Raw genomic sequence first — 23,903 nt, 5'->3', positions numbered from 1 at the left:
AAAGAGGACCAGACAGAAGTGGGTTTTGAGGGGCTGGTAAGGGAAGCTCATCAAAGCTATTGCCTTAGCTGGAAATGAAACAAAGTTTGTGCTTTAAATTAACAGTTAGCAAGGTCTTCTAGGATAAATGTGCAGATGTCAGAGAAGTTGCTCTGGTTGTCCACTCCTGCATGCTAAATTGGGGGGGATGGATGAATAGTTTCCATCTTTACTTATTCCATATTAGATATTACTGTGGTGTTGTTGCTAATGTTTATAAGATTCTTTAATACTTTGAAACTTCCTGCTGTCTGCACTGTTTTCTTCCAGCAGTATGAGTTTGGACTTCGCTTGTGTACGTTGCAGGGCGGCACAGGAGCTGCTGTCTCCCATCCCCACAGCTACTTATTGTCACACTGTCCCCTCGGGTGTTCTCATATAACTGTGAGAGGAGTTCATTTTGGATGGATTAATTTTTCCTTGGCATGTGCATTTGTGAGCATTTTCTCTGCCTTCTGGTTCGTTGCTGTGCCTTATGAACAGGAGGAGGAGGTGGGAAAGAGGCAAGGACCATGCAGTACAGTAATTGCTGCAGCTCCTACCTCATCAAATAGTAGAATTAAATTTGATTTGGTTATGTTAATTATTTGGATGGCTTGAGAGAAAACATGTCATTAACTGTGGAGCAGAGGAGGTTATTAGTAACCTTATCACTTCTCTCCTTGCAAGACAGAATAAGAGACCAGAAATTGCTTCCTGTGGAGGAGGGAGGGGCAGGCTCAGTATAAAGTATGGGTAAAATCACCAGCTGCCCCAAGAACAGCATCTTATTTAAATTACTGGGGTTTAGTAAATAATAAAGTTATGAAGTTTGCCGTTCATTTACAGGGCTTCATGGGAAAAAAAAATAATGTGTCCACTCTCACTTCCATGTTTATAAAGGGCTTAAATAATTGTAAGCTAGATGTGAATCAAACTCTCCTGGGGGTAGGAAATGTGGTGCTTGCCAAAAGGTTGTTGATGAGTGACCTGTTAAAGGAAAGTGGAAAAGAAAAACTGTCTTCTAACAGTTTGTTTTGCCTATAAGCTCATAAATTTTCAGATAGAACCATGTTATCCTGCATTCAAGATTACAGATAGTTGCATATTTGAGCTGCCTTGCTGCCCTTGATATATCCATACTTCAACTTCACTCGGATGGTTTCATGAGAGGTTTTACTTTTTGTTCTTTGCATTTTGATTTTAAAAATGTTTCTTATATATCCTTTTGGTTCTCATGCCATATGGAAAGTTTGAACTTGTGTCTACATGATGACTCCTATGATTTCTAGCCAAAAATACTTGCTTTTATATGGAAGTGCTTCTCACATTCTGAGGCAAATTGCATTGGGTCAAAGGACTTTTGCCAGTGGAAGAAAGAAATTGTTCATTTTTGTTCTTACTGATACTTGAATATGCATACTTCACGGATTTCCTAATTTCTGCCTATAAAACTTAAGTAAATCCTGAATTCTTGGTATAGGAAGTTATGGCTGCTCCAGAAGATTTCAGATTCATGTTCCTAGACTTTGGTCTCCTTCCTGTCTGATAATAAATATGATTAAAACCCTAAAGATTGTAGTTATTCACAGAAATGAGAGCGAAAGAATAAAGTTTCAAAAATGAAAATCCAAAAGAAAGAGACTTGAGATACAAGGAACTAAGAAAAGAGTCTGGAGTACATCTGTGAGGAACACACAACTAAAAGTGTTTCTTAAAGATAAGGCTGTATTATGATGGGACACTTTGAAGGAAAATTAGAACCCTTTTCTGCTAAAAATGCACAGTGAAATATGACTGATAGAAATGTTTTCTAAAGCAGCTTTGCAAGCAGTGTGGATTGGGGCCAAGCCACGTTTGAACTGTTTCTGAAACCAGACAAATAGGCATTGTTTATTCTAGACTAGCCAGACTGTTTCAGATAACAGTTCTGTCAGAGCAACATTCATTTCTAGTCTTAATTAGTTTCCAGAATGATTGTAGAGAGAGGACGTTTTTCATCCACATCCTTTCTGACTCTCTCTTTCTTCTCTCCTCCGAATCCCCCTACTCTTCATCTCACTGGAGTAATTGCAGCCATCATGTGCACGTGGAGCTAAACTGAGCCCTGGCAGAGTTGGTGTGCTGCACACCAGCAGAGCAAGGGCAGACTTAAAATGCTAATGCACTCGCTGTACTAACATTCCTGCTGTTCTACTGCTGATGAAGTCTGGTGCTGGAAGGTTTCTGGAAAAGGCTTGATTAGTATACCTTTGTCTTGTTGTTAAGATACCGTATTAATTTGAACCAGATACAGTTTATTTCAGTCTTTAAAATGTCTATTCAGCATTCCAGAGGCTTCTCACCAATAGATATTCTTTATTTCTGGCGTTTAAAGGAGAAAAAAGAGAAAAACCCCTTCTTATCTGAACTGATTGGTTGTTTTGTTTGTTTGTGTTGTCTTAATTCCTCTGTATCTTAGCACAAAGTGGAAGATTATTAATACCATGTTTTTCAAGTTGCAGCATTTCTAAAAGTGATAATCCCAAATTAGATTTGATTTTTACCTGCAAAAATAGTAGGGGCTGCTGTATGTGTTAAATAAGGCATTCAGACGAGAGGCATCAGAAACCTTAGTCTTACTAAGAAAACAGATGAGTTGGCAAAAAGAAACATTTTTCTGTCCTGTGTATCAACAAATATTTGGTCATGTTGTCTTCCTAACCCCACCCACCAAGTTATTACTGAAAAATGTTATCTCAGCTGGAAGGGAAGACAAGTTGTTAAGTAATTGTTAACAATATTTAGCAAAAGGGTTTAGGTTTTTACTTCATTGTGTAAGTTTTATTTATTTACGAGAATGTTAAGTCTTTAAATGCTTATAATCTGCGAATATGCACACCCACATGAGACAGAATGTGAACTTCAAGACAGGATTGAGAGAAATAATGGATTTAATAATTGGTTTTCTATCTTTGCAGAGTCTTGAAGCCAAGCTGTAACCTGGTTTTCATTAGAAGGGGTTGGGTATGGTTGTATAGTCCAGGAGTTTTGCACAAATTTCTGTATGATAACAACGTAAGGGAAAAAAATGGGCTTGGCAAACCCTTTACAATATATGGGGAATTTTTGCATTATGTTACTTAATTGTTTTCTCTTTGAGACATTAACCACGTTTTAATACTTTTTTCTTCAATAAGCCAAGGACCGTTGTCATCCATAAGAGCAGCAATCAAGAGATGTAAGTTTACTTTTCCTTTTTGAGAACTGTAATATTGTAATATTGCTACATCTTTATTATTAGTAACTGTTTAACTTGGTATGTGAAAACAAAGTAGCTGTAAGTAAGCAGTAAGTGGAGGGGCTGTAATTTCTCTCTTTTTAGACCAGCTTTTTGTTCCTTCTGTCCAGTTACTAACACTTTCTTACTTATGCATTAATGCATCTGTGCACAGATGTGATCCACCTCTGAAGAGCTTGGGTTAGACATGCCCAATTTTTAGTTCATTTGACAAAATAGAAGATTGTTTTATTTTAGTAGAAATCTGCAGCAACTGGTTTTTCACTGTACTGGGAACAGAATTAGACTCATATACTGGGCTTGTTTTGGGAAATAAAAGATTGTTTATTAATCTTGAATGAAAGTCCAAACTCTTCTTCCCTGATTTCAGCTTTCAAGCCCTTTTCCCCTTTCCCTGCTCATGATGTTTCCAGGCAGAGAATTTCTTCAGATGCATCTTTCAAAGTATTTTATGCTGTCACTTTCTTCCATTTTTCAGTTTTATTTCCTTTCTGCCCATGACTTTAATTTCATATTAATGAAACAACCCTCAGGATTCTGCTATGGGGAAAAATAAATTAGTGTGTGTAGTACTGATTTGTTTTTCCTGGACCTATTAGTCAGGGACTCATTAGTGTGGATTAGATTGGAGGTAGTGAAAGGGCGTCATGAAAGCTTTATTCAGAGCAAGTCTGCACGATACAGTAGTTAAAATGCAACACTTCATTTGTGCTGTTGCTGCCACAGATGGAAACTGGAAAACAGAGAGCACCAGATCACAGAGGGCCTTTTGTGGTGGAGTCAGAATTGATTTACACTATCTAAGCCCCAGTACCTTGCCAAACTGAGAAATCATCTAAGAGATCACTAAGCATTCGATATCTGTTTTTTGAAAATGTAGTAGCAAGTGATTCTTTGTTTTGAGGCATAATCACGTAAAAATCTAGTCAAGAAGCTATGGCTTATGTTATTTACTTACTAATATTAACATGTGAATAACTATGATGAAATATAAGTACCATGTGAATTATTCAGATAATAAGCTAGCAAAATAATAACCATGTACATAGCAAGGCACTGTATATGAAACTGTAGTTCTTTGTATGCCAGTACCCAGTGCTGTTAGGATCAACCTATATTAAAATGGATGCTGAATATTCCTAACTCCCCTTGCCATTAACCTGGAAAAAGTATGGTATTCTCTGGACAAGTGTATTTCCCTAACAGAGTTAGAAACCTGTCTTTCTTAATCCCAGATTCTCTGGGCTCTTATTCTCAAATTTTCATGAAACATGGTAAGTATGTACAGGGTTTCAACTTACCCACCTGAGGACGATGGTATGTATCACTTTGTTTTGATAAGTTTCACCCTGTCTTGTGGCCAAAGAGGGTTTATTTTCCTTTGTCACCCTGACCACAGCTCCGGATAGAAAGATGGTGTCATTTTCAGTTGTTTGACTGCTCCATAGGGTTCAGAAAAGTGAGCCCAATGTAACTTGAAGGAAGCAAGCATGTGAACATGAGATCTGCTCAGGAGTAATCTTTTGATCTCAACTCTTAAAAAGTTACCCCAGGATCTTTAATGATGGTCTCAGGCCTGGACACATCACTCTTAGCCAGCTCCCACTGAAATCAGGGAAACTATTTCCATTGATGCCAGCACAGCAACATGCAGAAGAATGCCAAAGAAAGTAGAAAGAGGCAAGCCAGATGCTGCACCAGTGAGACAAAAGGGAACAATGTTTTCGCTCGCTTCTCCACTCTTCCAGACCAGGGTATTGTTAGGGAGCAGGGCTACAGAAGCAAGTCTCTTACCCTAAAATGTTGGAAGAATGCATGGGCTTGCTCTGTTCTCCTTCTGTCCTAAGCAAATACATGGCTGAAGGAAGGATGTGTAACAGCTTGTATACACTCTGAGGCTGTGGCTTTCCATTTGGCAGTTTTGCAGCCATTTTTGGCTGTGGGTTTTGTTTGTTTTTAATTTTGTTTGTTTTGCTTGGGGACTTCCTAGGTTCTTTTGGCTCCCACTTTTTCCCAACCAGATCAATTCCATGACCTCATTCTCTTCCCCATCTGCACAAACATTTGGGCTGGCATAATGCAGGGAATGGTGCAGAGGCAGGAACATACAGCCCAAGGAAAGGTGTAGGAAGGAGTGAAGTGCCTTCATAAATCATGATTGTCAAATTTGGTTAAAACTACAGGCTTACTCTAAGGGTGTAGTTATGAAGATCTTATTCAGCAGCAGTGGCAGCCTCTGTGGTGCCTAACAGATCAGCTGTGAAAAGGGTGTAAAGGACTACCCTGGGGGTGGGAAGAGGAATCCCTGTTACTGCCCGAGGTTATTTTTTTATCAGTTCTCTCCCTGAAGTTGTACGAAGAAGCACTGGAGCCAGGAAACAGAGGCAGGAAAGAGACTGCTGTTGGGGGTGGCATGTTCCTTCCCCTGTGCTGCTGGTGGTCTGAGCCCAAGGTGAGCAGGTTCAGGGAGGTAAACTGAGACAAAAACTGTACAGACAGTGGTTATTTTTTTATCACTGTGAACTCGCTGTGGGGTCACATGAGTGCTAACGTTCATTCAAGGGGATCAAAAATCCATGTTTGGAAGGGGAATTGGGCATCACCATCTCTTTAGCTACATTCAAGCGTTAAATCAGCCCAGCTGTAATGTCAGACAACCTGGTATTTCCCTGAAGTGCCTGGTAACAGAACCAGAAAAGGAGCAAGACCTCCCCCTTGTGCCAAGAAACAGTTTGGGAGAAAACTCTCTTACTTCAGAGATACATGAAAAATTCCGAGTTAGTTTGAACCTCCACATCTACAGAAATAGTCTAATCAGATGTTGGGTGAAATCAAGGCTCTTTTTTCTGATGTTGGTTTGAGGATTATCTGATTATTTTAGTGTTCCCTGAAGAAGGACCTCAGTCATGTAGCACCTTTGATATTGCAAAGACCGCAATCGTGGCCTCTTTCATGGGACCGTTCTGTCAGTTCTTCGAACTGCATCACTTTGTAGGTAAGGGAGGGAGTGTTTGCCCACCCTTGAGGCTTTATTCCTAGGCATCTATATAGTGAAACAAATAACTTCTCAGTCTTAATAGTCTCCATATTTCATAGGTTTTGTAGAGTGTCTAGCCTGGTTTTAGAAAGCATTGAAAGAAGGTGTGTTTTTAAATATTAGCACACGTCCTTGTTGTAGAAAGGCTTGGCCTATTAGAGGCTATCTTTCCAATCTTTAATGCAAAATTAAACTTGCTTTTTAAACACTCTGCAACAACAAAACTGTTCAGTATTTCTTAGAGATTTGCTAATGGAAGCGTGGAAATAGTTACGCAGTTTGTACATTGTGGAGGCTCTCAGTGCTCACAACAGAACCTTATTTATCTCTGAGCAGATCCTTGAATTATCTTCAGTTGTCTTTGTATTGCCTTAAAAGGTTGCCTGAAAGACTGTAATTTCTATCCCAGCTCTCTTCCAAAGGCTCAAATCTGCATGTCAGACTTCTGTTGCCGCCAGCTTGTCTGTAGCATCAAAGTTTATGGGTTTGTGATATAATAGTGGTTGTACTTACACAGGCATTTTGATCCCATAGCTTAAAATGTCCCCTGCACCATAAACTGTATGTATTTCAAATACAAATAACGTATTAAGTACACTTGAAAAGTAGGACCCAGAGAAGGAACAGTAGCAGAAAAAAATTTAAACATAAGTATGCAGCACAAATAGAGTACCCTGGGCCTGTGCACATTTAAAAATAATTGGAAAAAGCCCACTAAATAGTTCTTCTGAGAAATCTGTACAAAAGAGGAATCTATAAGTCACTGAGCTGCCCTCTATTTACAGTATCACCATTAATCCTTTATGCTATACTAGGTTAAACACATTTAGATGCCTCATTGACACTAACAGAAATAAATAGCGACAATTGTAGGAGTTGATTTGATTCCCCCCCCCCCGCCCCTCAGAAGACCAATAAAGTTATAAGATTAAAAAGTGAGGGTTTTGTGCACTGAGTTTCCTCTCCTACCCCTTCTGAAGCTACTTTGCTTGTTTTACTTAAATACCCCTAAGCATAAGCTTCTGGAAATGTTAGTGATTCTCACCCTGAGCATTTCTTGTTGAAGTTGAGAAACCAACTGTTTTCAGCTGTTAGTGTATAAACTAGCACTGAAATACATTTCCATTTACTCCCATGATGGAAGAGGGGTTTTTTAAATCTTAAAACTGTCATAATTTGAAATCTGAGGGAAAAATTAATAGTATGCTTTTTCAAGGCAGTCTACAAAGGGAATGAAGAATGGACTTAAAGGATCAAAAGACCACAAGGCCAGAAAAATGGCTGCAGATTTTTTTCTTGTGTTTTTTTTAAGTCAGGTGTGTACTATATTTTAACAAATCATGTCTTTTTTCATGCACTTTTTAATTTAAACTCATTTATTTGAAATGGTGAAGGAATAAAAGCTGTGCAAGTCTGGGGACAAGGATTATTTAGAAAGTTTATATTCTCTTTTCCCTAGCATTTGTGGAATACCTGAGAGCAGAAGATGCAGTAGCTTTCACCTCTGTTTCTACTGTGCTCTTAAGAGCTTCCAAAACAAAATATGTTCTAAAAGTGTGGTTGTAAAAAAATGTGACAGCAAAAATAGAGGAGATGTTGACAGAAGAAGGGAAGACCTTTGTCAGTGTCATTAAAAAATAAATGTTTATATTAAATGTTTATACACATGGAAGTAACTTGATTCCATAAATGCCTGAGAGATTTTTTTTTTCCCCCGAAAAATGAGTACATTCTGAAATGTACTCATTTCATTCTGAAATGGCTTGGACATTAGTCCTTTTAAAGAGACATGTTTATATATATATCGACTGGTAAAGTTAGTTTTGTATAAATACTTTAAATGTATTGTTTTCAAGAGAGCTTATTGGTTTACTTAAAACTTTGGAGCTTGATGGATTACATAGATACCTCGCTGGAGTTTTTTTGCCTATGTTAAGAAAGGAAAAAGGTCTTTCAGGCTTTTTTTAGGTTTTTCCTGTTTGTTTTAATAACTTTGATAAATAGAAGCACATTTAGAGTCTCACAGGAGGAAATCGCTTGTAGAATTTATCTAAAAATGAAGAAATAGTGAAGTAAGGCAACAGGTTTATCGATTCAGTTTTACGTGCCTCATTAATTAGCTTTTGTTTCTCCTGCCTTTATCATTGGTATTTGGCTATAACCCAAGCAGTTGTGTTGAATACGTTTACCAAGAGAACACCTTCTTCCATCGTCTTTGCAAAAGTAATCTTGGTTTTGATTTTGTTTGACTCAGTTTGGGGTTTTTCTCCTCTAGCGCGTGTGTTAAATCAGTGCTGTGTTGTGATCTCTGGAGAAGAAAGTGAAGGCAAGGTGTTTATTTACTTAGTCAAACAATTTTTACGGAACTGATTTAGATGTGAAATCATGCCCAAAGCTTTGAGGTGTGCCTGTTACTGGGATCAACCTGCCCGCCCATACCTCTGTGGTAGGTGAGGGTATAAATTATGGGATCCCAACTTCTTTGCACCTATATCAAGTTCTCAATGTAACTCATTATTTTTGGAAGGGAGAAAAGGCAGACCCAAATGAACCCAAATTTTAAACTAGAAAAAGCATTCAAAGAGATTTGATTTCCCTCTCCTCATTCCCATGGTAGTTCCTTGTTGAGCCATACAGTGGACACTTCCATGTTCAGTTATATTCTTCATGGTTAATTTATTGCAAGGAAAACTTCTGAACAGCCGCTGTTAAAATCAGCATGTGACTAGAAATAAAGTGTACTTTTAATATTTTAAGACACTATATTGTGAATAGACATTACAGTTTTCTCCTTACAACACTGGCACATGCACTATCCTTGCATGACTAACCCATTTGATCATGGCTTCTGGCACTCTGAAGCCTTGGTTTGTTCTCCTTCACCTCCTCTTTGTCTTCTGTAACCCCTTCTTTTTTTCCTCTAGCACTCATGAATAGTGCACATCCAAAATGCCCTGTCGAAGAGGTATGTCTGACACAACACTCTGTGACTCTTCAATCAAGTATGCTTTGCTGATTTCGGCTAATGATGCTGTGATGTTGCACAATTAGATGCTACCACTTCCTTAAATTGCACTTGCTATGCAAAAAATTTTTTCCCTTGGATAATTTGTTTTTCTCTCTAAAGAAATCCAAATGGAAATACAATGTGGCCATTGAAAAAAATTATTTGAATGTAAATATGACAAAATCAGAAAAGTGAAGAGGTCAGGATTTGCTTATTTTATGTACCTTGAAACACATGGTTTGAAAAAAAAAGAAAAGAAATGTTTCTGACTCTTAATCCACAAAAGATTTAAACTTTAGCAAATATCTAGCTGGGAACGTTTAATATTTTCTTTTTCCATGAAGGAGGGTGATATATCTTTTTAGGTCTGTGCCTTAGTACCTTTCCCTTCTATAAAACAAACAGAAAGAGACATTAAATAAGATTAAAGAGCACATCTCAGAAATCATTCATCAAAAGGAAAAGCCAGATAATGTTTAACGCTTCTTTTTGTTTAATTCCTGTATTGTTTTAATGAAAGGAGAAGAAGTTTCAACTCTAGGGTCCCCACAATGCAGAATATAGGAAGGTGTGGGAACAAAGAAGACAGGGGACAGGACCATCTCTCTTGGTGGTAACTTGGACACAGAGAGACTTAAAATTATTATGAAACTGCACTCTGAATATTTTTAAAACTTGTCATATTTAATACAAATAATTTTTTTTAAACTTGGCCAGTCTTAAAATCTGGGATTTAGGATCAGATACTCTATGTTCTCCATTTCATTTATAGTGGATTGGTAAGGGCTCTGCTATTATCCTCATATTGGTGTGACAGTATATTTTAACCTCTTCAAAACTTCCGTTTCTTTTCTTCAAATAGCTTCTCGGACCTCTGGCCATAGTGATCAACAGAGGGATAGAAGGTATGATGCTGCTATTTATATTGCAATTAGATGTTACTGTAAAACTTATTGGATTGTTTCACAGTATTACTTTTTATGTCTTTCTCCTCTAATTTCTTTTTTTTTCCTTCTCTATATCCTTCGTATGTTTAAAGCAGACTTGGAAAAAAATAGCAATACTTTGATTTTTAAAGTGCAATAGGTTAAGAGTTTGAGGAATTCTCTCATCAACTTTTGTATGTGTCCTCAAAAAGGGAATGCAACCAACCATCAAACCTCTGCAGAACTGTTTTATTTTCCTGACATCTATGCATGGGATCACTTCACAATGAAAATAAGCACACTTTCAAGCCTCCTTTCAGTTTCTCAAAGGGTATTGAGAAAGGAGGTCACCAACCTGGATGGCTGGTGAACTGAGTCTGCCATTATTTTAGATGTGAAGGAACTGTACCCCTCTTTTTTTAAATTGTTTTTAAAATCGTTTTAGAAATTATGCTTCTGCAGCTCTATTTCTGTCAGCAGACAGAAGATTCTGTAAGCAAATGCTTTATCTACTCACAAAAGTCCCTTTTCAAAGTGTTGTGTGAGATTCTGGATGGATCTGTGGTGCTCCAGGGACCATGGCCTGGGAGCATGGGCCAGCCCTGCAGCTGATACTCTGAAATAGCTGGCACAGTAATAAACCAGGAGTGCTACCTGTGGGTCCTTCACTGTCACGGAAGTCCCTGTAGTACTGGATGATGGAAGCAAATAGGCCCTGTCCCAAAGACTTTGTGAGGCTTGTTCTGCCCCACTTTAGCACCCTGGAAGGTTTCTCATGAGGTCTGAGGATACACAGATTTTTAGGTATCCAGCCAAGAAGCAGTTTTAATTACCCTACTGCTTTCAGATTGTAGCAGGGCAAGGGCAAACACATTATTAGTACTGTTTATCCTGTGAAGACTAAGACTTCTGCCATCTAATGGAGTTACACTTGTGTTTAGCTACTTTAAACATGTAAATTATTTCACTGAAGACAATAAACCTACTTTTTGGCTGAGGCATTTAATTAGGTGCTTTGAATGGAAGCCTAAGTGTTAGAAAGGTCAGGTAAGTTCCTTTGAAATCATGGAAAGACACCTTTGGTTAAATCAAAAAGACCTGATCTATTTTGATTTCCCATTCTGGGAAAATCTTGAACTGTTATACTTAAAAGAACTATTTTTAAATGTTTTAGGTAATTATTCCCCTTTGCCTTCATTTCCAGGCGTCCTGAAATTACAATAGTTGCTGCGGAACCCCTCCGGCCATCCTCCTGGTTTCCAGGTGCAAGTCCTGTTACTCCTCAAGGATTAGGATTCCCTTCTGCTTCATCTCATGCTCAGTGGAGGAGAAATGAGCATCTTCCAGCTGAGGTGAGCATGAATTTACATGAGGCATGTTTGATTTACAAAGGTAAAAAGCTCATTAGGTTAGAAAGGAACAGTTTTGGCTTGCTCAGACTTTCATCACATTGAATAGAAGGCTATGACGGTGTTCTCTTCCTCAGTATATGTTAGTTTAGTATTTCTTAATTTATATGCCACTTTTTTTTTTTTTAAAGTATCGTATCTGGATGTACCTGAATATTTATCTCTCTTATTTTGTAGCTTCCGCCATCGTACGAGCAGGTGATAAAAGAAATCAATCAAGTGCAAGTCAATACAACAAATAACAATAATGCTGCTGCTCCTAGACATACCACTACTTCTGCAACACAAACTGACTTTCCAGAGGAACTAATCAACGCTTTGCCAGGAAGTAATGTAAAAACTAGTGTGCCTACACACTGGGAAGCTGCAGGCTGTCGAGGTGAGGCTGTTTTGGATTTCTCCTTGATGAAAACCTTACTCTGTCTCCTGAAGATGTACTTTATTGTTGGTCTGTGCAGCATTTAATATGAATAACAGTTAAATTTCTGTGAATTATTACTACTGTAAATTTCTGTGAAAATCCTTTCTTCTGAAAAGCTATCATTGCATTCAGACTGTAAGTAAATCTTGAAAGTTTTGTTCAATTCAGCCATAATGATAATCAGAACTTTGGGGCCAGAGGAGTTCAGATATCTTATCAAAATAGCAGCATATCATACATTCAGACTGAAAAGTGTACAAACCGAGCTGGGGATGCTACTGTACTCTTCTTTGGTATGGATTCTGTTTGCATGCCCCTCAATGCTGCAAGTTAACAGAAAGCTTTGAACTCAGCTTGTAGATACCATGCATTTCAGCAATCTTCAGCTTATTCCTAAAGTTTGTATATTTTTCCATTCATCTTTTTAGATGTTCTTTTTAGGAACAGAAGTGTATTTTTACAGCCACCAGGAGAGTTCTCAGTGAAAGCCGTCATGTTTACCATCCTGATGGCTGTCAAAAAATAACGCAAATTAAATGTTCTGGAATAGATAAGTAAAACCTTTTCTTTTCTGTTAGCAGGGCAGAGTCCTCTTAAACCTCCTAGGCCTCCTTCATCTCTTCTGAGTAAGTCTCCTGCAGAAAATGAGAATCCTTTAATAGTCTTTGAAAATCCTGAAGGTCAGAGGTGCCAAGAAAATCCCAATGCTGTGATATGTCCCGTGCCAAAGCCAAGATCAAGAAGCAATCTCAGACCTGTGGTCAAAAGTACTGAAAGTAAGATAGACAGTGGAGAAGTGAACCAGTCTACTGCAAAACAGCAGCAACTTTCAATTCAGCAGTCACCTCTTCTAGATGACAGCTTACTAGACAATCACTTGGTGATGGACAGCATGAGTACAGAAAGGAGCCAAAATAGTATTGTTTCAATGATCAAAGTTTTTGAACCCCAAGGAACTAATGATACCTCAGGATTATCAAAAAAGCCAGAAATTGCCCCTCGTTCATTCGTCCCAAGATCTGTTACTACAAAGAAGCCAATAGTTGCTCCGAAGCCAGGGGTAGGCAGAATTTCAGAAGACTGGGATGCATGGACTGAAAGCAAATCAACACCTTCCAAGGAATTGCAGCCTCAGCCTGAATTAGTTGGGAGCAATGTTGTAACCAAACCTGAACTGCCAAAGAAGCCAAAACCAGGCCTTGTTAAAAGTAGCAGTAGTGATTTTCTTGATGCAAGGAGCGGATCAGTTGCAGAAAACAGTGATGGACAAAAGAGATTTCCTGTTCCTGCTCCAAGGCCTCTTGTTCCTAAAAAGTCATGTTACCCAGAAAATCCTGCCCTTTCTTTGGCCTCACTAAAACCGGTTGTTGCTCCTCCACGGCCTTCTGTATCTGCCCAAGAAAAAGTTTTAAAGTCTCTGGGAGAATTGTCACCTGCAACCAACTCGTCAGCACCTGCTTTGCAAAATAAACTAGATGTGGAAGGAGATCTGATCAGTTTTGATGATGATGTTTTGCCCCTAAGTCCAGCTTGTGTAGTTAAAGATAGCATCAGTTCTGAAGCAGCAACAGGTAAGAAGAAAATTTTTTAAACTGTCACTATGGCTATTCTTTGCAGGTGTATCCTGTGTAAGTTATGCCTACCTGTCTTGTCAGGGTTTATGTGTGTGTAAGAAACTTTTGGTTTTCTATTATGTCAAGATCACTGGGAAATTACATGGATTTTGAGATTCAGGAGGTTTCAAGGCTATATAAATCTCAGACCTTGTCTGCTGGATATATTACATGATTACTAAAATAATGATAAAAGACTTGATGTTATATGCTAGATGTCACCTCCAGAATGTGTTGCAGTTCTCTCTGGGGAACTCAGGACAGCTTGTGTCTCACCATATAATGTGACTAATTTATTTATAGAGTGCCTTAAGTTCTGTAGTGGAAACCTAGTCGTCTGAAGAAGGAGCAGTGTTTGTGGCATGTAGGAGCACTCCTGATCAAACATACTGGGGTAGTCTGTTCATCTCACCAATGCCTACTTATTTTCTTTGTCCCATCTTTCTGTCTCGTCTTGTCACGTGACTGCGTGCTTGTAACACAACTTCAGCTTCAGAGTTTTTTTAATAAATGAAAATAATTATTTCGTGTGGATAGATCAATTACTAAAGCTACATTCCTTTCATAAACCTTGCTTGATACTATTAGGCACTTAGTGTCAGGTTTTTTTAGTACTGTTTTAAGTAGTCTAAGACACAGGTGGGTATTGGGCTGTCATTACATTTTATAGCAATTGGTTTTGGCCTCTTAATATTCAAGTATGTCCTGGTTTAGCCCCATTGGAATCCAGGGAGTGTTCTGTTTTAAAGCAGAGGGTGTGTCAAACAAAATGCTTGTTTAAGGAACTAGCATTAATTTTTAATTTTTATTACTTTTAATTTTTTTTTTTAACCTCATCTGCTGGGTTTGCATGGTTTTGGTACTGGGGGGCCTACAGGGGTGGCTTTTCTGAGAAGCTGGCAGAAGCTTCCCCCATATCTGACAGGTGGGAGGGGTCCCATGCTGAAATAGGGGAAGAGTGTGGGAAGTCCTGATGCCTTAGGTTTTAACTTTTTTATTTTTCAAATCCTGTACTGCCTAGTGTGTAACTCTGAAGTTTCGTGTGGCCTGTTAGCTGCTGTTCTCTCATGCTGCTTAGACATAACAAAGTCTCTCTAGGTTTGCTCTTCAAGGACACCTCAATTGTCCCAGGCCCCAAAATGTGTAAACTAAAAGCCTCTGAAGAGGAGGGACAAACTTGGGGTAATTACATCATTAACTGATGTAATAATTGGAGAATTGACCCTGGTATGCAAATGGACCAAACTTATAAAAGTGTGAAGAACCTGTGACCCAGAGTCCATCTTGGGTGTAGCCTTTTGACTGCCCAGGGTGTACACCTCAAGTTTGCACCCCCCCTTCTAGGCTTTAGTTTACACATTTTGGGGCCTGGTGTCCTTGAAGTGCAAACCTAGACAGGTTTGTTATGTCTAACCAGCATGAGAGAGCAGCAGCTAACAGGCCACACGAAACTTCAGAGCTACACACTAGGCAGTACAGGATTTGAAAAATGTAAGAGTCAAACCTTAAGGCATCAGTCGTCCCCGGATGAGGAAGGAGCAGCAGAGACAACATGTGATGAACTGACCACAACCCCCATTTTCATCCCTTTGTGCTGCTTCAGTGAGGAGGTGAGAAAATGGCAAGTGAAGTTGAGACTGGAAAGAAGGGAGGGGTGGGAGTAAATGTTTTAAAGATTTGGATTTATTTCTCATTACCCTTCTCTGATTTGATTGGTAATAAAGTCAAATAATGTTTCCCCAAGTCAAGTCTGTTTTGCCATGACAACAGCTGGTGAGTGATCTCTCCCTTCTCTTATCTCCACGACCAAGAGCATTTTGTTACATTTTCTCTTCTTCTTCATTGGAGGAGTGGAGTGATAGAGTAGCTTTGGGGGGCACCTGACATCCAGCCAGGGTTAACCCTCCACACATCATTTATCATCTTAACTTTCAGAAAAGAGAAGTGTAGATGCTGTGTAGTTGTCACAGTAAATCAATATTAATGATTGTCAACAAATGCAATTTCTTCACAGTTCATGAATTACATTGTTAGATGAGGTTCCAATTTGTTATTGTTTCTCCTCTGTATTGTCATAAAAGCCCCAAGGCAGACGTAGAAAGTTCTCTTAAAGTTTTAAATTGTTAAGATTGGTACGTATAGACATGCAGTTCTCAGGGAAGCTTATAAAAGCGGTGAAAATAAGGCAACAAAAGATCCTGCAGGAGAGGTGGTTATCTCTACATGGATACAAGTCCATTTTTTCTTGGGCTGACAGATTCCAGGAACACTGCAAAAATATTACCAAGACTGAAAGGAGGCAGGAGTACAGGGTGACTGGAGAGGTGTTTTGTACTTATGTCAAGGAAATGTATGGCCGATGGTGTCTAGGTGGGAACAGAGGCATGATCATTGTGTCTGGAGACTGGAGTCATGGAACAGACACTGTACATGTGGATGGTTTTAGAAGAAAAGTCATATAGAGTAAAACTTTTGTAGTTTCAGCCATTTTATTTTGATTAATTGATGTAACAAAGAGAAGGAAAATGTACCTGTTCTAAGTAGCAGGCAAGAAAAGAGAGTATTTACATTTTGAAAAAGCATAAAAAGGAGAATCATATTTTGGCTATGTACACTAAAAAACAGACTTGCCCCCAACCTGGAAAAATTAAATAACATTAATTCTTCCATTAAATCAGAGGTTGAATGATCACAAATTAAAATCACCTGAGAAAAACAATTTCCATGCTGAAGTGAGAAGAATGTCATTCTTACTCTTTCTGGTTGGTGCCCTAGGTGTTATTCTTCATTTAATTAAGAAGAAAATGCTTTCCATTCTCATGGTTAACAGAGGAATTATTCAGATAGCAGCTTCCTGACTTCTTAAGTCACTTGTCTGTCATTTTATTCGTTCAATAAAATGTCATCTTTGCTGCCATCACTTCTTGCCTACTAAAGAGAAAAAGGTATAGCAGTATCACCACTTTATTACACTGTAAAATTAGGATTAATTCCGGATTTTTGCTGGCATTTTTAAGCTCAAGATCATATTCTGTACCCTGGATAACTAATACTGTGCAATGTCTTGACGGAGCATCCACAAGAACAACACTGGCTCTCTGAAAATGAGGCAACACAGAGCACTAACACTAGCTATTTCTCATGTTCCCGTAGGAACAGCTTAGGATTTACAAGATGAATCCATGGTAAAATGTTTTGTGAAGGCAGGAAGAGAAGCTCTAATCTTGCTCCCAGTTCCACAGAGCTTTGCATTTCTTAAATATTTGTCATTGTCATTACTTAGCAAAATGACAGTGCTCTGCTTGTTGTTATGGCAACCCTAGGAAAGGGAGAAGGCTTTATGCAGTGGCATTGGAAACCACGCACCAACACCTTGTTTGTCAGAGAGCAGTGTTACATCGCATATTGCAGCATTGCCAGAGCTTCCTTTTGTCTGATACGGCACCAGTGTGTTAGGCCAATGTAAACAGAACTGGGGATCAATCCCTGCTGCTGCTGACTCCTGCTGTGAAAGGAAGAAGGGAAAGTTTTCAGTGGATGATGAGGAGGGCACAGAAGGCAGAAGTTGAAGTGAGCATATGAATGAAAAGGTGAAACAGGCAAAACGAAGTTCAGAGTCTCCACAGCAATTTGATTGACTGATGAAGGACATCAGCTTCCTCTAACAGAAGGCTACGACCTCCACAGTGAAAGATACTTGAATACTGTATATATGCTGAGGTCAACAGTGATGGCAACAAACCAGTTTCGTTTCACCAGTTTAAATGTCAGTGTTTAACTGGTAGTTTAACTACCAAAACTATCTGAATGATTCTCTTTCAAGTTTACCTCAAGCAATCCCATGAGTTTTGTCAGTGTTTGACAGCATCTCCAACAGCACAGCCATTACCTGAGTGAATTTGCCCTTATCCAAACATCAATGATTTTATCCTTGTCCAACCTGTATGAAGAGGGGAATTGTTCTCGTGCAAATAGAGACTCTGGATACTGAGATTTCTTTTAAAGCTTTCAACATCCAGTCAGAGAGTTGAAGTCTATGAGAGCTTTGGAAGCTCAACAGCTGCAAAATTCAGAGGTGAACTGTGACAGAATCTTGCAGCCAACTCATGATGCTAGCCCAAGGGAAGTGCCAGGAAGGAGAAGTCAGGAATGACAAATCTGTAGAACTGCTATGTCATCAGCCAAAACTGATGCCAGTTTTAAGTGCCATAATTTTGGACTCAAAGGCTAATGTTCAAAGCTGTTTGTATACTAATGAAATTACTTCTATTTAAGTCAGTCATTTAGAACATGAAGGCATCTCTTTGGGACTCTGCACCTTGAGGTTCTAATGCTTTGATGATAGTTGTGATATTTTGGATCATCTGGGATACTTCTGCATTTCTTTTATGATAACAGGGATTTGTGCAGTTCCTGAAGGTTAAAAGTTTTGGTAATCTATCAGGTGGGCTCAATTCTCTATTACCCATTTTTACAATGGCTTGGAAATTAAATCCTAGTGCAAGTTTGTGTAAATATCACAGCTTCAGAACACGCATGGTTTTACTTGTGACTTGTATTAGTTGCTATGTCAAAGCATGTTGTGTGCCTGTTTGCTAAATGTTGTGAGAATGTATGTTTAGGACAAAGAAAATCAGGTAATGGTGCATTCACAGCACACACTTAAATTAAAACTTGGGGGTGATCTTGCTACAATGTTTGTATTCCTTTTCGCATGTGGGGAGCTCTTCTTCCTTCTCTCTTCTTCCTTCTCTCTTCTTCCTTCTCTCTTCTTCCTTCTCTCTGAAACAGCATATAATTCGCTGCTCTGTGCCTGACATAGTAGAACTCAATTTAAACCAGATGCTTTGAAAAGTAGTTCAGAGATTACCTTACCTTACCAGCAGGAGACAGCTCACATTTCAATATCTTCATTACGTTCAGGTCGAACAGTAGTACGACTACTGCACTTCTTAATTGTCTTATCTATCTGTCTGTCTGTCAAACTACTTTATCATAGTATAAAGGTTCATTTCTGTCTGTCCGCTGGGAAAAAACCCAACCAAACCAGTGCTGCTATCCATTTATGGGTATTGTTGCTTCTTATGGCGTGAATGGTGGCATTTGTGTGACATTATAGACAATTCAGAAAAACTGCTGCTTGAGTAACTGCAGATTTGTCTGCAGTGGGCATATTGCCCAGCTGCTTGATTTTAATTGCTTCCTCAGAAAAGAAAAGAAAAGGAAAAGGAGAAGAAAAAAAGAAAAGAAAAAAGGGAAGGAAAGGAGAAAAGACAGAAATACTTCTAACTGGTAGATTAGTCCAGACATATCTTCAAAATCATGCAGCTTTTCTTAAGGTTCAGCTGTGTTTCTGATGACTCTTATTGTGGTTATTTTCAAGACACCAGTCTCCTCTTTTACTTACTGACAAATTATCACCCCCAGAAAAGAATGAGCTGTCTCATCCATTTTAATCTCCTCATTGGCATAAACCCCTGTAAAAACAGTTTTACCTGAAGACATGCTCTTGTGGAGTTTTGGAGGTTGGGGGCTGTGCTGTGTCCTGTTGTTTCTGCTGCAAGGTCGGCAGTCTCCAGCAAAAGTGATAACAAGCATCCATCCATCCAACTCTTCAGTCACTACAGATGCTTGCTTAGTGGGTATAAATTGGAGCCTTCAAGGACCTTGAAAGTTGGCCCAGGAGAGGGTCTTATACCTAGGCTCAGGAAACAAATAAGGTTTTTAAATCATAGCTACATAATAGATGAGTAGCCCTTTAGGCTGTCAAATGCAAATTAGTTTGGTTTTGAATTCCAGGTCTGTAGATGCTGTGAAGTAACACACAAGTAATAATGTTCTTAATAAGATCTGTCGTCTCTGATGATTAAATCTGTTTATCTTGCAATACTTAAAATGCAGATATCCTTTGTTCAGAAAGTTTGTCAAATAACAACAAAATGCTTATTTAAAAGAAAATCTTTATAGAAAAACCTTTTTTTTTCCTTTGCTGAAAGCATGTGAGATTCTTGAAAGTGAGTAGATGGTATTTTAAACAACATTATAAATTACCTTGTCCTTCATATTTTCAATTTAAAAAAAAAAGATTTTGTATATCCAACTGCTTTCCATTACCTGCTTTGGAAATTTCCAGCTTGCTTGTTTTGGGGCACTTGAATCTCTTGGCAATAAAAAATCATTCATTCACCTGGCAAGAATGGACAAAGCCATGTTTCTTAATCTTCAGGGTAATTTGGGGGTATATTTTCTTTGTCACCCATTCTGTGTCCAAATACCCTCCGGCATCCAATTTTTGAAGTCAGACCAGGTTACGCAACCAATTTCTAGCAACATGCCCTCACAGCTGACCTGGTCTGGGCAGGAGGTTTGATTAGAGATCTCCTGAAGGCTCTTGCAATTTGGACTATCCCAGTCTTACTTCAGCTAACAAACTAGATGGGTGGTAGAGGAGTAGCCTCCAAACTCTCCCATAATAGCTCATGCTGCTGTGTGCCAACAGCAGTGTAATTTCCATCACCCTTACTAGTACAGATGAACTATGAACCAAATGGTTATGCTTTTAGATACACACAGGTACAAAGTGTGGGCATTCCCACACTTTGAGAGAGAAGTGCTGAAAGCTCGGAAAAGGTCCATCTATATCTCTCTATATGTGCAAGTTGTATTCCTGTAGTTTTCAGCAAGTACATTTAAGTCAAGTCTTCTGTGGCATGTCTTGGCAAATTTTTTTCTATACTTTCCAGAGAATAAAAAACTCTATATATTAATTCTTTGTGCACTTTGGTGGCGCTGATGGCTAGGCTCTTTCTGCAAAGCAGATTTGCTTGCCTCTCCTCCAGTTTTAAGTCTGAAGCAGTACTAAGTCTCCTCGCAAATAATACTGCATTCCTTTTATTTGAATGAGCTGGTCTAGTCTCCTAGCATTAAGAGAATAGTGAGAAGCCTGAGTGTCACCTGAACTTACTTTCAGGTTATGCACAGATCAGATGATGAAAGAACCTGCGTCTCATTCTCTCTTTTTTTAAATTATTTTTATTTTTTTATTTTCCAGTCTGTTAAAGGTTACAGTTAAGATGAGATCATGGCAACGTTCCATGCAGAGGGAGCTGTAAATTGCGTATTTTGTGAAAGGTGGTGTAGTCCATATTATTCTCTCTGTGTCAGAAATCCATTTCTGAATACAGTGAACTGTTAATTTTCTTGATGAAAAATACGGTGGAAAGCAGATTGGTAAAATCACTGATGCTGGAATTTAGATACGATACCTGTCTAATACATCTCTTTATAGTTGTAAATAGGTTGAGATTTAAAATGTCTGAATGAACATCAGACTTTCGATTGTGGCATTTCACAGTGTTTCTTGATCATGAACCTCATTCTTTGGAGTGTTACCTGTCAGGTTTCCATTGAATCTCTGGCTATATTACTAGGAGGGGCCTGTTGTTGAGAATGTTCCCCCAAGTATGCGTTGATTATGCTTCCATAAACACCAGAGTGCTTTCACAGGGCTAGGTTTTAATAAAACCGTTTGTTGATGAGGCCTGTTCCTGTTCTCAGTTCCTGGAAGACTCTGGTAACAATACTGTTCTGTGTGAAGAGAATATGTCAGTGTTGCCTTTAACAGCTGATTTAGGCTTTTAAATTAAACTTGGAAAGTAGACACAGTTGCATACTTCTGTAGTGACAAGTGTCGTAATATCAGCATCCACACCTTTGTACTCCATTGTTCTCCTGTGTACTGAGTACTTCTTGCAGGACTGAGCATCTTCACAACAGATGGTACTAATCTGGGCTTTTAGCTTTCCACTTACTATTTGTTTGGAGACTCCCGTTACTGCTGCTGAGGTATCTCTTACCACTTAAAGACTACCAATAAATATTTCAGGAAGATACCCATTTGTCCTTCTTGCATGGGCAAAACCTACTGCTTCTTCTGTAACCTCCTCATTTTTAAGCAAGGGTGGTGTATGAGAATGGGGGGGCTGAAAGGTTGTTTCTCCAAAACTGTTACAAGAAAGGAGATTATGTATGGTTTATTTGAATATATGGCTTTCATTTGTCTTTCCTGCAAACAAGCACACTAATATATGTTATCACATAAACCTTTGAAACAGAAACTCTAGAAAAATGAGACTAAGGAAGACACAGACTTTAAGCATCGCTGTAAAACTTCAATAAAAAAAATCAGTAGAAGTCTGATATGTGTTATGAAAAATTACTTGCAGATTAATTTCCTTGAGCTGAGAAGCTTTAAATGAGTATATTAACAATTCTGTTTTCACACCTCCATGAATTATCCTCAAACGATGCCCAGTTGTTGTTAAACAACATAAAAATTTGATATGTTGTCAGTCCCATTGCACAAAGCAGCACAGTCGTTTTCTCAGCCAATTTCTGCTGCAAGCCCAGCACTGGGGAATGGAATAACACAAACAAGGTAATGAGTTTTAAACTAATTATGAGGTGACAACAGTATAATTGAACATAAGATAATGAGTGGAAAACTAACATTCATCAAATGGTTTTCTCGGCCTTAGAAATTGCTTTTCTCAGACTTAAAAATTGTCAGATGTATTGATGTAGAGACCTCTGCCAGCTGCTGAATGGTCAAGAAAACTGTTTCTATGCATAGCAGTGATTAACAGCTGACAAACAGCAATTTTTTACAATTTTAAATCTCCTTTAAATTTACGAGAGTACAGAACTGTGATTGTTTTAAGTGTTCAGAGCATTTCCACTTGGTCTCACAATGTCTGTATTTTCATAAGATGGAGGCTTTGGAAAATTGTTTCCTTGTTTTTTATGCAGAACTTCCTTCACCTCTTCAGAACCTTACCCTGAGAGGTGCTCTGTGTGCCAGAGTGTTCCTTATGGTCATGCTGTGTCAAGGAGCCCATGACTTAGCCCTGCTCACCTTTCCTCTGCTCGTCCTGTGTCTCCCGCTTCCCAACAGGCCAATGCAGCTTTGAGGCCTTGCTGCCTCACCAGGGTCACTCCTCAAAACTGATGTAGAGTTGCCAGATGACTAAAAGAGAGAACTAAGCCCAGTTTGAGGGGTTTTTTTTTCAGCTCCACTTAAAGTCACTCTGAACACCAGTGCAAAAATTAAGATTTGATAAATCCTCAAGTTTTTTTAATGCAGTTCAAGTGTTAGCATTGTGGCTAGCAGATGGAGGTATAAAAGAGTAAAAGAATATTGCAGGCTTGCTCCAGTGGTGGGATTTTGGTTTCTTGTGATGTCTGTACTTCCAGAATGCCTCCACCCCACTTGTGGTCTGTGTTTTGAAGTCCTCTACAAAAACTCTTGCTGTGATGCAGCTTTCATTGAAGAGACCTAAACCCTCTAGCCTCTAGTACTAATCCATAACTTGAACAAAATATTAAGTTTCACCCTTACATTCTAAAGCATTGTGGGTTGCCTGTACCTAATTTCCGGATGCACTGGAAATCTTTGGGCACAATGTGATGGAGCCATCTTTTGTCTAGATGCTAACAGAGTTTATTTTTAACTGTAGCCTGTATACCTTTATCTGTACATAAATTGTTGACCTGCCAGGATCCTTTGTACCTGAAGTGTATGCTCGCAGCTGTTGTATGAGCAGCCTGACAGAAGGAATTGATTTGCTTGATTCCTGATTAAAATGTGATCTGAAGGTACCCAGGTGGGTTTCTGGGGAGCCTGTAGGCAGGTTGGCTTTAAGAGAGGCCATGGCACAAATCCACACAGCACACATCCGTATGGGATGGATCTGCCCATGGAGAAAGCCTTAAGCAAGGGACTAGTGGGAGGTGGACATCTGAGCAGGGTGAACATGCATGGGCCCTGTGGCATGTTGTCCCTGTTGCTGTGACAGCTGCACGCTGGCAGCAGGAGCTGGGGGCACTGCCAGAAGGGGCTGATGGTAGAAGCACCGGCAAGGGGGAGCTGTGGCCACTGAGTCATGTGCATGCAGGAGGGCATGAGGTTGTTCATAAATAAATACTGCATTTCTGGATTTTCTTAAATTTTATGTGAATTGCCAGGCACAGATTTGTAGTGTCTTGCTTGGATTGGATTGGATTGTTCAAAATTGTCCATAAGAAATCATGACTTCATATGACATAACTGTTTTTTCTAAGTGTTGAAGATAAAACTTTATCAAATACAGATTTTTCTAACTTTGTCAGGAAGTGTGGTAGTAGTTTGGGGAAA

The 23,903-nt window shown here is 39.0% G+C and overlaps 1 protein-coding gene across 1 annotated transcript in view; it reads left to right on the top strand.

Moving 5' to 3' along the window:
* SH3D19 (SH3 domain containing 19) overlaps positions 1–23,903 on the top strand; it is an 85,170-nt gene that overhangs the window by 38,189 nt on the left and 23,078 nt on the right. The window contains 5 exon segments of the mRNA XM_042050015.1: positions 3,198–3,238; positions 10,205–10,247; positions 11,473–11,620; positions 11,855–12,056; positions 12,677–13,669. Of these exon segments, the coding sequence (XP_041905949.1) occupies positions 3,198–3,238; positions 10,205–10,247; positions 11,473–11,620; positions 11,855–12,056; positions 12,677–13,669 (1,427 nt within the window).

Source organism: Corvus kubaryi, unplaced genomic scaffold (assembly GCF_017639235.1).
Source record: "Corvus kubaryi isolate FWS band 111438036 unplaced genomic scaffold, C.kubaryi_AGA036_p1.0 71, whole genome shotgun sequence".
Lineage (NCBI taxonomy): Eukaryota > Metazoa > Chordata > Aves > Passeriformes > Corvidae > Corvus > Corvus kubaryi.
The sequence above is the reverse complement of the archived record's forward strand: the minus strand, read 5'-3'. Positions and strand labels throughout refer to the sequence as shown.